Source organism: Heterocephalus glaber, unplaced genomic scaffold (genome assembly GCF_053883595.1).
Source record: "Heterocephalus glaber isolate CG9 unplaced genomic scaffold, H.glaber_assembly_v1.0 deba00001645, whole genome shotgun sequence".
Lineage (NCBI taxonomy): Eukaryota > Metazoa > Chordata > Mammalia > Rodentia > Bathyergidae > Heterocephalus > Heterocephalus glaber.
In genome coordinates, this window is record NW_028258398.1 from 640,264 (window position 1) to 654,753 (window position 14,490).

General features: G+C 58.9%; 2 protein-coding genes across 8 annotated transcripts in view; both read left to right on the forward strand.

Moving 5' to 3' along the window:
* Nucleotides 1-6,558, forward strand: part of Podxl2 (podocalyxin like 2) — a 40,117-nt gene extending 33,559 nt beyond the window's left edge. For both annotated transcript variants that reach the window (XM_087196969.1, XM_087196970.1), the window contains exons 5-8: nucleotides 3,681-3,837; nucleotides 4,110-4,171; nucleotides 5,687-5,866; nucleotides 6,267-6,558. In XM_087196969.1, coding sequence (XP_087053095.1) covers nucleotides 3,681-3,837; nucleotides 4,110-4,171; nucleotides 5,687-5,866; nucleotides 6,267-6,476 — 609 coding nt within the window. In that variant the 3' untranslated portion in view covers nucleotides 6,477-6,558. The remainder of the gene's footprint in view (nucleotides 1-3,680; nucleotides 3,838-4,109; nucleotides 4,172-5,686; nucleotides 5,867-6,266) is intronic.
* Nucleotides 6,559-6,757: 199 nt separating this feature from the next.
* On the forward strand, nucleotides 6,758-10,837 carry Abtb1 (ankyrin repeat and BTB domain containing 1). Of its 6 annotated transcripts, none has more exons than XM_004875273.3 (12): nucleotides 6,758-6,914; nucleotides 7,532-7,594; nucleotides 7,684-7,739; nucleotides 7,985-8,129; nucleotides 8,236-8,395; nucleotides 8,489-8,534; nucleotides 8,791-8,907; nucleotides 8,990-9,108; nucleotides 9,202-9,300; nucleotides 9,393-9,560; nucleotides 10,041-10,241; nucleotides 10,309-10,837. In XM_004875273.3, the coding sequence occupies exons 1-12, from the start codon at nucleotides 6,859-6,861 to the stop codon at nucleotides 10,513-10,515; spliced, it is 1,437 nt and encodes a 478-aa protein (XP_004875330.1). In that variant the 5' UTR covers nucleotides 6,758-6,858; the 3' UTR covers nucleotides 10,516-10,837. The 6 variants fall into 6 exon arrangements, with proteins under 6 accessions (XP_004875330.1, XP_004875333.2, XP_004875331.1 ...); XM_004875276.4 differs by having other exon boundaries at nucleotides 6,787-6,914; nucleotides 7,684-7,839; XM_004875274.3 differs by having other exon boundaries at nucleotides 6,787-6,914; nucleotides 7,684-7,764.
* The last annotated feature ends 3,653 nt before the right edge of the window (nucleotides 10,838-14,490 follow it).

Genomic DNA, 14,490 nt, shown 5'->3' on the forward strand with positions numbered 1-14,490 from the left:
GAGTATAGTCACGGCAAGAATCCTACTTCTCAGTACCTATTTTCTATGTTGGTCAACTTCCCATTACTGTGACAAAGTGCCTGAGACAAGTGACTTATAAAGGAGAAAAAATGTGTTTTGGATCCTCATTTCAGAGGTCAGTGCTTAGAGGGCCATAGCCAGGGCACTCATCATGTTGGGCATGGTGGTAGAGGAGGCTGCTCACCTCACAGCAGCCAGGAAGTGAAGAGAGAACTGAGCTGGGACCTTTACATCCCCCGGGGACATCCAGTGACATGAATTCCTCCCAGTAGGTTCCATATATATATATATTTTTTGTACCGGGGATTGAACTCAGGACCTTGCGCTTTAAAGGCAGGTGGCAGAAGCACTGAGCTAAATCCCTGGCCCAAGATTCCATATCTTAAAGGCTCTGCCAACTCCCCATACACCCTGGGTGGGACCAAGCCTTTAGTAGGACCTGGCCTCCGAGAGACTCTTAAGATCCAAACTCTAACACTGTCCTTTAGTAGCTCTTCCTGCAAGGATATCTCTGCCTTTATTTATTTATTTATTATTTTTTTGCAGTATCGGGGATCAAACTCAGGACCTTGTGCTTGTGAGGCAGGTGTGGTGCCACTGAGCTAAATCCCTGGCTCTGCCTTTATTTATGTAAAAAATGTCTTAAATTTTCTTGGATTCTTTTCTGTAAATGTATTTTGATATAATTTCAAATTTATAGAAAGAATAGTACAAATTCCACATTCACTTTAGCTTGATTTACCAGCCTTTTTTCAAACCATTTGGGAAAAGCTGAAGGCATCATTCCCTTTTGGCCCACCCTAAATACATTAGCTCAGAAAAAGCACATGCCTTTAGGTGCAGGGGATTTAGCTCAGTGGTGCTGTCACCTGCCTCGAAAGCATAAGGTCCCAAGTTCAATCCCTGTGTACCAAAAAACAAACAATATCCTTTAGGTAACCACAATACAATGATCAAAATCAGGGATTAACATTAGTGCAAATTTTTGATTTGATCTACCCGCTTCATTATTTGAGATTTTGCCAGTGGTTCCAATAAATATTTTGCAGCTGCTCTCCTGTTTGTGGTGCAGGATATCACTGAGGACCATGCCTGCATTTAGCTCTCATGTCTCTAATCTCCTTTAGTTTGCTAAGTTCCCAGCCTTTCTTTGTGTTTGATGATCTTGATATATTTGAAAAGAACAGAAATAATGTGTGGAAAAAAGGGGGGTTATGCAGAGGCTGTATCTTCAGAAAAAGACAGAACTTGGGATGTAGCTCAGTGGCACAGCACCTGCCTAGCAAGCAAAAGGCCCTGAGTTCGAGTCCTAGTACTAAAAAAACAAAAACCCCCCAAGGGAAAAAAAAAACAAACAGAAGAAGACAGAACTGTCAACAGTGTCTTGAGGAAAGCTTTAGCAACTACAAGTATGGCACAGGGATTTGATCCTCAAACTCTGCAAATGCAATGCAGACTTGCCAACTTCCATTTACTTGAGATCGCAGGAAACTGGAAGAGAGCTGCGGAGAATCCAGAAGAGGAAGCTGAAAGATAGAGTGGAGCATTCAGAGCTATCACCTGGGAACTCCAGAGGCAAAAGAGAACCCTAGCTGAGATGCAGGGACCTGAGCCTTTGCCCAGCACCACAGAGAGAGGCACAGGAGGAGGAGAAGAATGAGGGCGTTCATGGTCCTTAAACCCTGGTCATCCAGACATGGCACAGAAGCAGAGCTGACCACCTCGTCCTTTCCTGGCCCAGGCCTGGAACAGGCCATCTGTGCAAGGAGCTCTGGTTGCTTTTCATGAGGAAAGGTGTTTAGAAACCAAGATCCATTGCAGGAGTGCTCATGGCCTGGATGTCCATGCTTTGGACTTTTAGTGAAGTATGAGTTGAGACCTGTTCTTCCTTTTCCAACTGTCCTAGCACTTGTGAATAGGTATTTTTCTTCCTTACCTTACCTTACCTTTCCACTAGGGGTTGAACCCAGGGGCTTCACACTGTGATATACTCCCAGCCCTTTTTTAGTGTTCATTTTTGTTTTGAGACAGTGTCTTACTAATTCACTAAGTTGCCAAGTCTAGGCCTGAACTTGTGGTCTTCCTGCTTCAGCCTCTCAAAGTTCTGGGATTACAGGTGTGCACCACCACACCTGGCTAAAATACAGCCCCAGGTACTTTTCTTTTAATCTTCCCAGTAGGACCAGGGTGTTAAGACAATTGTCCCCATTTTCAGATGGGGAAACAAGTTCAGAGAGGTATGGTACTGTGCTGACAGTCACAGAGCTGATAGATGGCAGAACCAGGACTGCAATCGACTTACTAGATTCCAGAGCCAGGGCTTTTCCCCTTTGCCACAGACATTCAGTTTTCCTGTCTCACAAGTGGTGTGACAGCTATTGTCATCGGACCCCGTGGGTGTGAGCTGGGCAGAATCTCTACCCAGGGAGATGCGGAACCTGTGCAAGGGTAGAGGAGAGCCCTGCAGCAGGATGGGGGCACTGGAACCCAGTGCTTGCACCCTGGCCTGGGTGTGTGTGGCCGGCCCCATCCCCAGGGAAAGCAGGAACCTGGCGGGAGCTGCAGGCTCTCTGGCTTCAGAGTGACTGCCCCTTGGGCTCCACGTTAAAACCGCATTGCGCTGGAGGCCAGTGAATGCCAAGGCCTGAGCTCACACCTGCACTCACCATGGTAACCAGAATCACGGATCCAGCACCTCAGTCACCCTGCCAGCCTTTAGGTTGGCATGACAATCAGGAACCGCTCTTTGGCCTGGGCTGCAGCTGTGAAGAGGTTGGGAGTGGCAGGAGACGCTGTGCCATGGCCTGGTGAGATGCCCATGGCCTCCTGGCAGCCCTGGCTCTCGGCCCTGGTGCAGCACCCATGGGTGAGCCAAGCAGCTGGGAGAAGTGTGGCTGGGGCCCAGGAGCCTGCATGTGTGGACAGGCAGGGAGGGCTGTGGAGGGGAGTCAGGGGCAGTAGCTGCAGGACCAAGGAGCGTTGCTTCCCAGAAGGGGCACAGGAGGGACAAATGGGGGCTGTCCTGTGGACAAGAGGCTGAGTCCTAGTTCCTGCCACGCCCTGAGTTCCTGTCCTGGGCCAGGCTCCCATTTGTGTTTTAATTGTGTAATTACGGGTGCACCTGGGAAGAACAGTTAAGTGGTCCAGGTGAGTGTGAGACTGGAAAGAAGTCTCCTCTTGCTTCTCATGCTCCAGTCTGGAGCCCTCTCTGGGGTTGCTCTTTGGGTCACCACGGTAACAGCGCTGGCCACACCAGGGTGTGTCTGTGGTGCCAGGGAACTACCTGTACCCACCAACTCCCCCGTGCCCCGGTGTTGTCTGTGCACGTGTGTGGTCCCCTTTCCTGTGCCACACAGTTCATGCCAGGCACAAAGTGACGGCCACAAACCCGCATCCTCATCTTGTCACCACTGTGCATGAGTATTTGTCCCCTTGCTCAGCAGTATCTCTTGGCTGGCCCCATGCCTTCCTCATGTCAGACTCTGAGCAAGGAGTGGTCAGCAGGGTGCATTTTGGGGTTCCCACCAGTGGCGAGATCGCAGCCCCCAGCTGGTCCCCAGAGCTCCTCCGAATAGCCCAAAGGTCCTTTGGCCCCGGGCAAGGGTAGAGTGGGCCAGGTGGGAGGAGAGGGGTCCAGAGCCACTGTCCCTGCCTTGCAGGAGGTGTTCCGGCAGCACAGGGGGCTGCGGCTCCTGGCCTTGGTGGAGGAGGTGCTACCCCGCCACCGCCGCGGCCACCATGGAGACTGGCACATCTCCCTGAGCAAGCCCAGCGAGAAGGAACAGCACCTCCTGATGACACTGGTGGGCGACCAGGGTGAGCAGGGACGCAGAGGGCCCCCAGGCACTGACTGGAGGAGGTCCCGGTGGGGGGGTGGCCCTGGAGCAGGAGCGGACAGTGGGCACATGGGTGAGAAGGCTCAGAGGTGCCCACCAGGGTCACAGCAGATGGTGGAGATGGGGTGGGGGCCCATGTACCCTGAGGACCCCATGTCATCAGAGCTGGGAGGCGGGTGGGTGAGGCCTGGAGATCCATGGAGGCCCCAGGCAGGGCCACGGCTGTGCTGATGCCAGTGTCTCTGCCCCCAGGGGTGGTGCCCACCCAAGATGTCCTTTCCATGCTGGGTGACATCCGCAGGAGTCTGGAGGAGGTGAGAATGCGGAACCAGGCGAGCCTGGGAGCACACAGCCCTCTGGGAACTCATGTTCTGGGTAGCCGTCTCGGCCTTGTAGGGGAGATGGGGCAGGGGACACTGTAACCATGCAGTGCTTGCATAGGCTGGGATGGAGAGGAGCTGGCCGTGGTGGGGGAGGCTGTCAGGACAGGAGGGACGTGGGAGAAACACCACGAAGGTTATAGGAACCAGAGTGCCCACAAGGTGCCCACTGAGATGTCAGCCAAGTCCCCCGAAAGGCAGTGGCCAAGTCCTCAGTGGGGCCTGAGCAGGGTGGGCAGCAGGGGCACAGGCTGCAAAACGAGGAGACCTGGGTGGGGAAGCTGGGAGCACACAGGCCAGGGTAGGACAGGCTGCACCACTCTGCTGAACTTAGGACTTTGCACTGCTCATGCGCTCTGAGGGACTGCCACAGTGTCCACCAAGATGCCTGTCATACCAGCGGGCCACACTGACCTGCTGTCACTCTTCCTCAACCTTTCGGCTATGCAGTGCTTGACCCCAGGCCACCACCTTGGCTGTCACAGGGATGGGAGCAGGGTGGCTGTGCCCACAGGGCCTCACTTCATCTGTCCTCTAGGGTCTCACGGGGTCATGAGGCTTAGAAGGCACCCTCTGAGTGCTGCTGTGTGGAGCTGGCGCACACAGGGGTGACTGGCTCACAGGCACTGGCGGGGGTGTGCACAGGCCTGCCTGCTTCTTGCCCTGCCCTCCAGGACACTCAGCCCAGACTGTCTGGACAGAGGTCATGCTGGGTTTCTGGAAGTGCAGAGTGGATGATTTAGCAAAGGTATTGGTGGTGACTTTAGCAAGAAAAACAGACCCTTGTTAACTTTAGACCAGAGAAAAGTGCTGGTCAAGGAAGCCATGGCCTTAGAGGCACCCAGTAGCCCAGGACTCTGCATCAGAACCTCCTGCTGCTGTCCAGCCCCGGGTTGCTGCAGCCCTCGGGAGACACCAGGCCTAACACAGGGGTGGGGCAGTGGTGGAGCGCCACAGGGCATCAGTGAGGATTCCAGAGGCACAGGAGGATCCTGGGAGGCCAGCATGGTGCATCCTAGCTCCATCCAGGCAGTGTAAGCCAAGGGGTACATGGTGGCCACAGCAATGCTGGAACCCTCAGCCCATCCCAGGGTGGGAGCCACACCTCAGACCTGACTCGGGAGGCATAGGGCTCACAGCTGTCCCCAGCTCCCTCTTAACTGGAAGGGAGTGGGTGAGGGTCTGCATCTAGGTGGACAGTGACTAGCTGAAGGAGACCAGTCTCCGAGACCAGAGCCACAGCCACGCACTCTGCAGAGGCCATGGTGGGGATGTCAGGGCCTGGGAAGGTGGCCATGGGATGAAGCTTGGAGGCGTCCCTGGGTGGACAAGATGGAGACAGGGTAGAGAGCAACCCTCGGGGAGCACAGGTTCCAGCCCCAAGAGCACCGGGAGCCACCCTGAGCACCTGAGGAGCCCACCACTGAGGGCCAGCCTCTCCCACCCTAGATCGGAATCCAGAACTACTCTACGACCAGCAGCTGCCAGGCGAAGGCCACCCAGGTGCGCAGCGACTATGGGACGCTCTTTGTGGTGCTGGTGATCATCGGTGTCATCTGCTTCATCATCATTGTGCTGGGGCTGCTCTACAACTGCTGGCAGCGCCGGCTGCCCAAGCTCAAGCACGTGGTGAGCCTGGGCAGGGCTAGGGCTGGACAGGAGCCCCGAGAGGGAGCAAAGGTCCTGGGCGCATCGGCAGGCCCTGCTGCTGGCCCCAAGGGTGCCTGAGGTGCAAAGTGAGGGGGTGCTGGCCACATCCATGGGGAGCTAGAGGAGGCCGTGCAGGAAGAGGGGGCAGCGCGGCTGTCAGGGCCCCTGCTGTCTGGATCAGGGGCCAGTGGGAGGGACCAGAAGATGTTTGGGAGGCTGCAGGGACTTCTTGGTGCAAAGGATCATTAAGCAGTCACTCTGCAGACCTTGCATCTGATGCCCTGGGGACCCTGGATCAGGCTTTCCTGGGCCTGCAGCTGCTCTGGTTGGGGCACAGGGTCCAGCCCCCCAAGTGCAGCCCCGCGCCCTGTCCCCACAGTCGCATGGCGAGGAGCTGCGCTTTGTGGAGAACGGCTGCCACGACAACCCCACGCTGGACGTGGCCAGCGACAGCCAGTCGGAGATGCAGGAAAAGCAGCCAAGCCTGAACGGCGGGGCGCTCAATGGACCAGGCAGCTGGAGCGCGCTCATGGGGGGCAAGCGCGACCCCGAGGACTCGGATGTGTTTGAGGAGGACACGCACCTGTGACGCTTGGGACGCGGGTGACCTGCCCGCCACCCCACCCCGCCACGCGCCCGCTCCGGACCCATTAAACCCGCCCGGACCCGGGCACCGCGCCTCTGACTCGTTCTTGCTGGGTGTGGGGCAGGGGGGCCTGGTCCTAGGATAGGAGCCGATCCATCCTGGAGCGGGCGGGGTCGATCCTTCGAGCAGGCGAGCTCGGGTCCTCAGGCTGGGCTGGATCGTTCCTGGGGTGGGCTCGGTCCTCCGGGCGCCAGGCGCCGCTGCAGAGCCAAGCTGAGCGGGGCGGTGCTGGGGTCGGGCGGGCGGTGTCTCAGCGCGTGTTTACATCCGGCCGGGTCCGCCTCGCAGCTCGAGGTCGCTCGGCTCTGGTCCGAGCGGCCGCGCCATGGACACCAGCGACCTGTTCACCAGCTGCAAGAAGGGGGACGTGGGCCGCGTGCGGTGAGGACCCGGAGGGGCCGGGGCCGCTGGGTGGGGGCGGCAATACGGAGGCTCTGCCGCTGCCGCCGCAAACCTGGCCAGGGTCGCCGCCCCACGGCCCTGGAGCGCTGGGAGCCCCGCGCACTCCACCTCTCCCTGCCTGCCTATTCCCGGCCAGACCCCACTTCAGCCTCCCCAGGGGCCTCCCGGGCTCCGAAGCCGCCCTGGGCTCTTCCAACTCCAGGGCCGCTCAGCTCTCCGGCCGCAGCCGCAGAAGGCTCCCTGGGCTGCCCGCCCCCCGTGACACCCCACCCCTGCGACAGCTCACCTAGCCTGACCCAGTCTCCTGCACCCCACCAGCACCGCCTCTTGGCTTCTGCTCTCTTGATCTGTCTCCTTCTCCCTAGCAGCATCTTAGTGGTTCCCTGCCATTTGCAGCCACTGCCCAGGCTCTGGCTGGAGGAGGAGCCTCATCCCTTGCTGTCCCCAGTGCTGAAAGGCCCAAATCCCAGCCCCCTGGCCCGGGGGTGGGGTAGTGCCAGTGTCCCGAACAGTGCCTTTGCTTCCTTGGTGAGGTGCATCCTCCCTTGCCCGGCTCCTGGGGACCTTCTGACCCCGGCTCTGACCTTGCCACCCAGGTACCTGCTGGAGCAGCGTGACGTGGAGGTGAATGTGCGGGACAAGTGGGACAGCACCCCACTGTGAGTGTGGGGTTGGGGTCTGGGTCTGGGGGTGGGGGGGGTCTGCCCCACCGACAGCTGCCTCCTGTCTTTCCTTCCTTTGCACTCAGGTATTATGCCTGCTTGTGCGGGCATGAGGAGCTGGTGCTCTACCTCCTGGCCAACGGTGAGAGGGTCCCCGGTGTGTGCGGGTGCGTGCGCCTGTGTGCATGCACGTGTGGGTGCACACAGTGCCCTCGTTCCTCTGCCTCGGAGGGATGCTGGGGGTAGGCTAACCTGAGGTATCTGGGAAGAGGTTTCTGGGCTTTGGGCCCTGGTGTGGGGAGCTGAGACAAGAGGCGGGAGATTGGGAACCACTGGGCCCTCCCTGGCCGCAGGCCTGGCCCGCTGACCACTGACCCCACACCCTAGGAGCCCGCTGTGAGGCCAACACCTTCGATGGTGAGCGCTGCCTCTATGGGGCCCTGAGTGATGCCATCCGCCGGGCGCTGCGTGATTACAGGCAGGTCACGGCCTCCTGTAGGAGGCATGACTACTACGACGACTTCTTGCAGCGGTGAGAGGCGAGGAGGGCTGGGGGGGGGTCCGCCATGGGTGTGCACAGGCAGCAGTGCCTGAGGGCTCAGTGAACGCAGGCACAGCTCCCCCTCCGCTGTCCCCAGGCTCCTGGAGCAGGGCATCCACAGCGACGTGGTCTTCGTGGTGCATGGAAAGCGGTTCCGGGCACACCGGTGCATCCTGGGCGCCCGCAGCACCTACTTTGCCAACATGCTTGACACCAAGTGGAAGGGCAAGAGCATGGTGGTCCTCAGGCACCCCCTGGTGTGTCCCTCAGGGTGACAGACACCTACTGTCTGGGACAGCGGGGGTCGTGCCGGCGGCTGCCTCTGACTTCCTGGCTGTCTCTGCCTGCAGATCAACCCCGTGGCCTTCGGGGCCCTGCTGCAGTACCTGTACACAGGTGATGCCCGTGCCAGGGCGGGGAGGGGGGGCCCTGGGGGGCCTGTCTCCTGAACTGCTGTCTCTGAAGTGTGGGGAGGTGGCAGCTGCCTCTGGGATCACCTTGCAGGGTGGTGGGAGAGCCAATCCCACCTGAAACTCAGCCTCCTTCTGTCCCCGGGGCCTTCCGGATGGGGAGACCAAGGTGGCTGGGGTAGGTGGGTGATGACATCTAGGAAGCCCCTTCTCACTGGCCTGATGCCATGCACTACCCCCAGGCCACCTGGACATTGGCGTGGAGCATGTCAGCGACTGTGAGCGCCTGGCTAAGCAGTGCCAGCTGTGGGACCTGCTCAGTGACCTGGAAGCCAAATGCGAGAAGGTTTCTGAGTTTGGTGTGTGCAGGGCCCCAGGGTGAGGGCCATGGCTGGGCCGGGTGGGGCCAACTTCCTCCCTGAGGATGTTGTTGACCCGCAGTGGCGTCCAAGCCGGGCACGTGTGTGAAGGTGCTGACCATCGAGCCCCCGGCCACCGACCCACAGCTGCGGGAAGACATGGCGCTGCTAGCTGACTGTGCCCTGCCCCCTGAGCTTCGTGTGAGTGCAGGGTGGGGCTCCAGTCCTTGGGTGACCCTGGCTGTGCCCCTCTCTCTGGTGAGCAGACTTGACTGGGTCACCTCTCCTTCCCAGGGTGACCTGGGGGAGCTGCCCTTCCCTTGCCCCGATGCCTTCAACAGCTGCCCGGACATCTGCTTCCGTGTGGCTGGTTGCAGCTTCTTCTGCCACAAGGTGCCCGTCCCCTCCCTACTGCCCTGGGCCCTGGGCTGGCTCCTCAGGGCCAGACCCTGGCCCTGGCACTTCCTCAATCCGGCCTCCCCCAGGCCTTCTTCTGTGGCCGCAGTGACTACTTCCGGGCCCTACTGGACGACCACTTCCGAGAGAGTGAGCAGCCCGAGGCCTCAGGGGGGCCCCCGGCTGTCACCCTGCATGGCATCTCGCCCGAGGTCTTCACCCACGTGCTCTACTATGTGTACAGTGACCACACCGAGGTGCGGGCTGGGAGCAATGTCGGACGCATGGTCATGCTTCGGGAGGAAGGGGAAGGCAGGGCAAGGGGTTTCCTTTCTAAAAGCCGCGAGATTGCACCACCGGTTCCTGTGTGTCAAGGTGGGGAGGGGCAACCTCCTGGCATCTGGCCTCAGGATGTCCCTGGCCTCTTGTAGAAGGGGGGCAGTGGTGTCCCTCACCTGTCTGTGTCAGAGCCATGCCCCACCCTTGGCAGGGTCCCCTCCAGTAGTTCTCTTAACAGCCTTTGCCAGAGGCAGATGAGTCTCTGGCCTCCCAGCCAAGGAAACTCAGGCATAGAGCCCCAAAGAGCTGCCCAGGGTCCCACAGCCAGCAGGTCTGAGCCTAGGCCCACACCTACGGGCCTGGGGCTCTGCTACCCCTCTGGCACAAGGATCCCGCTGGGGGCTGGTTGAAGGGAGCCCTGGCTGACCTTGGGGTGCACCCCCACCCTTCTGCCCCAGCTGTCCCCTGAGGCGGCCTATGACGTGCTGAGCGTGGCCGACATGTACCTGCTGCCCGGCCTGAAGCGGCTGTGTGGCCGCAGCCTGGCACAGCTGCTGGATGAAGACAGCGTGGTGGGCGTGTGGCGCGTAGCCAAGCTGTTCCGCCTGGCGCGGCTGGAGGACCAGTGCACCGAGTACATGGCCAAGATCATTGAGAAGGTAGGCTGTGCCCAGCCCAGGGCCGGGGACTGAGGCGCTGCTGCGCACTGAGCCCTCCTGTCCCCAGCTTGTGGAGCGTGAGGACTTTGCCGAGGCGGTGAGGGAGGAGGCGGCAGCTGTGGCAGCCCGGCAGGAGACAGACTCCATTCCGCTGGTGGACGACATCCGCTTCCACGTGGCTAGCACGGTACAGACCTACAGTGCCATTGAGGAAGCGCAGCAGCGGCTGCGGGTCCTGGAGGACCTGCTGGTGTCCATTGGCCTGGACTGCTAAGCCCCGGGGTGTGCATTCATGTGCTTGTGTGCACGCGCACATGTGTGCAGCTGTTCCTGCCTCTCACACATGCATCCCCGGGTGGAGAGGACTCCTTGCCCAGTGTGTCCCTGGGGACCCCTGGGGTCTCCTTGGGACAAGCCTCCTCCCGAAATGCCCAAGCCGGCCAAGCCCTGGCCAAGCACGACTCAGGGAACTGGGCGGGGAGCGCCCCATTCCCGCCTCCCGCCTGTGGGCCCTGGCCAGCTCAGCACTGGCTAGCAGGTACGGCCAGCAGGAGGGGCTGCGCCTTCACGTGGCAATAAAGCTTGTGTTCACTGTGCCCTGAGTCTGTGTTGGGTGCAGCTTGGGGGACAGAGGACACGAGAACCTTGGGTGGGTGGCCCTGGCTTTCCCTCGGCCACCCCCTCAGGTAGTAAGGGGTGGTTGGGTGGCTAGCAGAGGTTGGCAGACCTGGGCATTTGGCCTCTGACTCAGCCTGGCCCAATGCCCTGTTCTCCCTACCTCACTGCCCCTAATGGGCCTGAGGCCTCCTTGGGATCTTCTCTCCTTTTATTTTTCTCACTGCTGGGGTCTGAACCCAAGGCCTCTGGACTGAGGCACATCCCCAGCCCTTTTTATTTTGCTGGCCAACTGTGGTGGCATACACCTGTAATCCCAGCACTCAGGAGGCTGAGGCAGGAGGACTCTGCAAGTTTGAGGCCAACCTGGAATACATAGTGAGACCCTGTCTCAAAAAACCAAAAATTTAAAAGTAAGATTTTCAATTTTGCTGTGTTTCACATGCTGGGCATGAACTTGCAATCCTGCCTCATCTTCCCAGAGTGCTGGATTGATGGCAGGCCCATGTCTCCATGCTCAGTGTCCACTCTGTCTTTGGGCAGTGGCTCACCCCACACTCTCCCACAGCTCCCAGTCTCCGGTGTCTCCCAGCCTGTGCGGACAGTTTGCCCCGTGTGTTGGTGGCATGGGGAAAGGTGCAGGCTCTGCGGTGACCGGCTGGGAGGAGGGTGATGCGTGTGTAGCTAGATGGGAGGGGCCGGCGACCTGTAGCGGCCTGAGATGGGATGAGACAGGAGGGTCTGATGGCCACACCCCAGGCAGCAGCCGGCAGAGTTCTTACGGTGGCTCTGCCGCTCGCTGGTGGGGTGGGGCTGTGAGGACCTGCTTCTGGCCTAGTTCTCACTGAGTTCCTACCCAGGAGCCTCAGCCAGCACCCTGTGACACAGACCCCGGCATGTTTGTCAGACCCGACTGACTTGCGTTTTTGGAACCTCATTCTGGTGGCCCTGGCAGATATAAACCAGGCTAGCGATCTACAGGCCCCAGGTCCCAGCTCAGGCCATGCTCACCTTGGATGTGCCAGGTCAGGAAGGGAGATTTAAATATCAGGAAAAAGCGTTAACTGATCGTGGGTTTCTTTCCATGGGGACAGGGGACCGATGAACTGGCGTGTCCAGCTGCCAGACCCATCTGTGTCTTCGCAGGCTGAGGACAGCATTAGGGAAGGGAGACGTGCCAAGTGGCCCAGTGGGCCTGTGTTCAGGGATGGTCAGCCCTGAGTCACCACCTCAGGTGGGCAGGGACAGCGTTCTCCAGCCACTGTGACACATCACTCATCATTGGTTTGGCTTCTCTGGTGTGGCTCTGGACTTACCACACACGCCCCTACCCGGCCCTTGTTTAGCATCATTCATTCCTGCTTCTGAGGGAAAAAAAGTATTGTTGAATAAATAAAAAATCTTTTCATTATTTATTTTATTGGAAAAGAATATAGGTATTCTGATCCACCTCAAGATACCTGCAAATTTTTCATAGGTAGAAAAACAACTGAGTTGAATAAAGACAAACGAGGAAGGTTTAAAAATGGTGTTGGGTGAAGGTAAGGTGGACTGCCTCCCTCCCAGCAGTGGCAGGTGCAGCATGAAGCCATGGGACTTCATGGTGTAGACCCTGCTCCATTTAAAAGGTCCATAAAGCCAGGTGTGGTGGCACACGCCTGTGATCCCAGTACTCAGGAGGCTGCAGCAGGAGGATTGTCACATGTTCGAGGCCAGCCTGGGCTACATAGCAAGACCCTGTCCCAAAACAAAAATCAAAACAGAAAACCACAAACTAAGTAAATAAAAAATAGGAATTTACTTTTTTACCCATCTTGAATTAGACCCCTCACTCAGGGAAAAGAAAAGGTGACACAGTCTTTGCATATGATTTCCTCTGCCTGGAAAACTCCTGTATAACTCCAGGTCCCTCTCAGGAAACAGGCTGAGGAACGAAAGCAGGGCTGAGGCACCAGAGGTAGCAGCTGGGAGTGAGAGGCCAGGCACTCTGGCATTTCCCTGAGCAGAAAGTTCTCACTACGAGAAAATGGGCTGTGCCGGACACCTTTCTACAGGACCCCGAGGGGACCCTCTCCTGGCTTCCGCACTCCAGGGCCAGGCCTGCCCTGTGCCCTGATGCTGCTGAACCCCTGGTCCAAGGTGAGGGTGGTTTCGATGCAGATCTTGGTTGTTGTCTTGAGATGCGCCCAGGCCCAAGTGGTCCTCCTGTCCCAGCCCCCCAAGTAGCTGGGGCTACAAGGAGGTGCTCCACCCTCAGTGAGAAGAGATTCTTTCCTCCCTCTCTCTCTCTCTCTCTCCCCCCTCCCCTCCCCCTTCCTCCCCCCCACACCCCGGTGCTAGAGCCCAAGGTCTCCCACATGCTGACCACAACTACACCCCGGCCCTTTGCATTTTAACCACTTTTTGTGTCATCTAGTGAGGCTCTTATGAAACTGCTGGGGACTCTTCTGTGTTTGGGCCTCTGGTTTTGTACTGTGGCCGGGCAGCTGCTGTCCCATCTTCCTTCAGCATAGCCCCTGAACCAGATCTTCCGGTGGGGTTGGGTAGAAGCACAGGCGTCCTCCCCGTGCTCTGCAGTCTGGGAGCTCAGCCTGGGTGTGTCCTGCTTTGCCGTCCACTGGTCTGGGGTGGGGACTTCTACGGGATACTGTCCCTGTCCTCAGGCTGGGAAGGTCCCTCAGGCAGTGCTGGCCCTGCCAGCCTCAGCTTACTCATCTATCTAGAGGGATCAGCGCCACCCGCCACCTACAGCGTAACAAGAGGCCCTGTAGCCCTGTGAATTCCCACACTTCTAGGGCAGAGCCCACGCCACCCAGGCACATGGAGACCTGGCTTTCTCTTCCTCCTCAGACTCAGGCTTAGCTGTTACCAATCCTACTGCTTTCGCCTCCACTGTGGCTTTGGTGTCCCCTCTGCCACACGCTGTCAGAGCCAGGCCTCTGCTCTTCCCACAGCTATCGGAGCCCAGCTCCTCCAGGAAGCCCTGCTGTGCCCTGGATGACTTGCACACTGCACCCTGGCCCCACAGCAACCTGTGCTCCCTGATAGCTGAATGCCGCCCCTCGGTTTTCTGCTGGCTCAGGCTCCTTTCCCGGCGCCGCCTTGGCCTAAGCCATGCCTGTCGACTCTAGATATGAGCAGAAACCCTAGATGCAATTTCTGGGATCTGCTGTATCCCTTGAAAGATGTGTGCCGGACACTTTCCTTTCTTCTCTGTCTGTCAGCCAGAATGAGGGCGAAGTGTCTGGAGCTGGACCAGCCGTGTTGGACCATGGGCTGAAGCCAGTGTGCTCAAGACCCCAGGGCAAAGGACCAAGAGGGCCTCTAGGAGAGTGACCAGGGAAGGAGAGAGCCTAGAGCCACTACCCTGTGAGGTGGCCTTGTCTGTGGTGACAGCTCTCAACGTGGTGCTGGTCCCCCATGATGCCATTGTTCCCAGTCAGGTGCTGCTGGAGGCCTGTTTCCTGCCCCTCTGCCCACCTCCTCCTTGCCATCAGTGGCTGGGGAGCTGTGGCTCCAGGCCGGGCTGCTGCCACCAGAGCCCTGATGCTGGCCTGGGGTGGGAGCTCACGGTCCCCTACCCTGGCCACCAACCCTCTCTGAGCCTGGCCGGGTACCTGGCACAGCTGGGTGC

Excerpts from the sequence above, each read along its gene's own strand:
- Abtb1 (XM_004875276.4), top strand. The coding sequence starts at position 7,564 with ATGTGCGGGACAAGTGGGACAGCACCCCACT. Across the intron at positions 7,595-7,683 it reads AAGTGGGACAGCACCCCACT|GTATTATGCCTGCTTGTGCG; the intron begins GTGAGTGTGGGG and ends CTTTGCACTCAG. Across the intron at positions 9,561-10,040 it reads TGTACAGTGACCACACCGAG|CTGTCCCCTGAGGCGGCCTA; the intron begins GTGCGGGCTGGG and ends CTTCTGCCCCAG.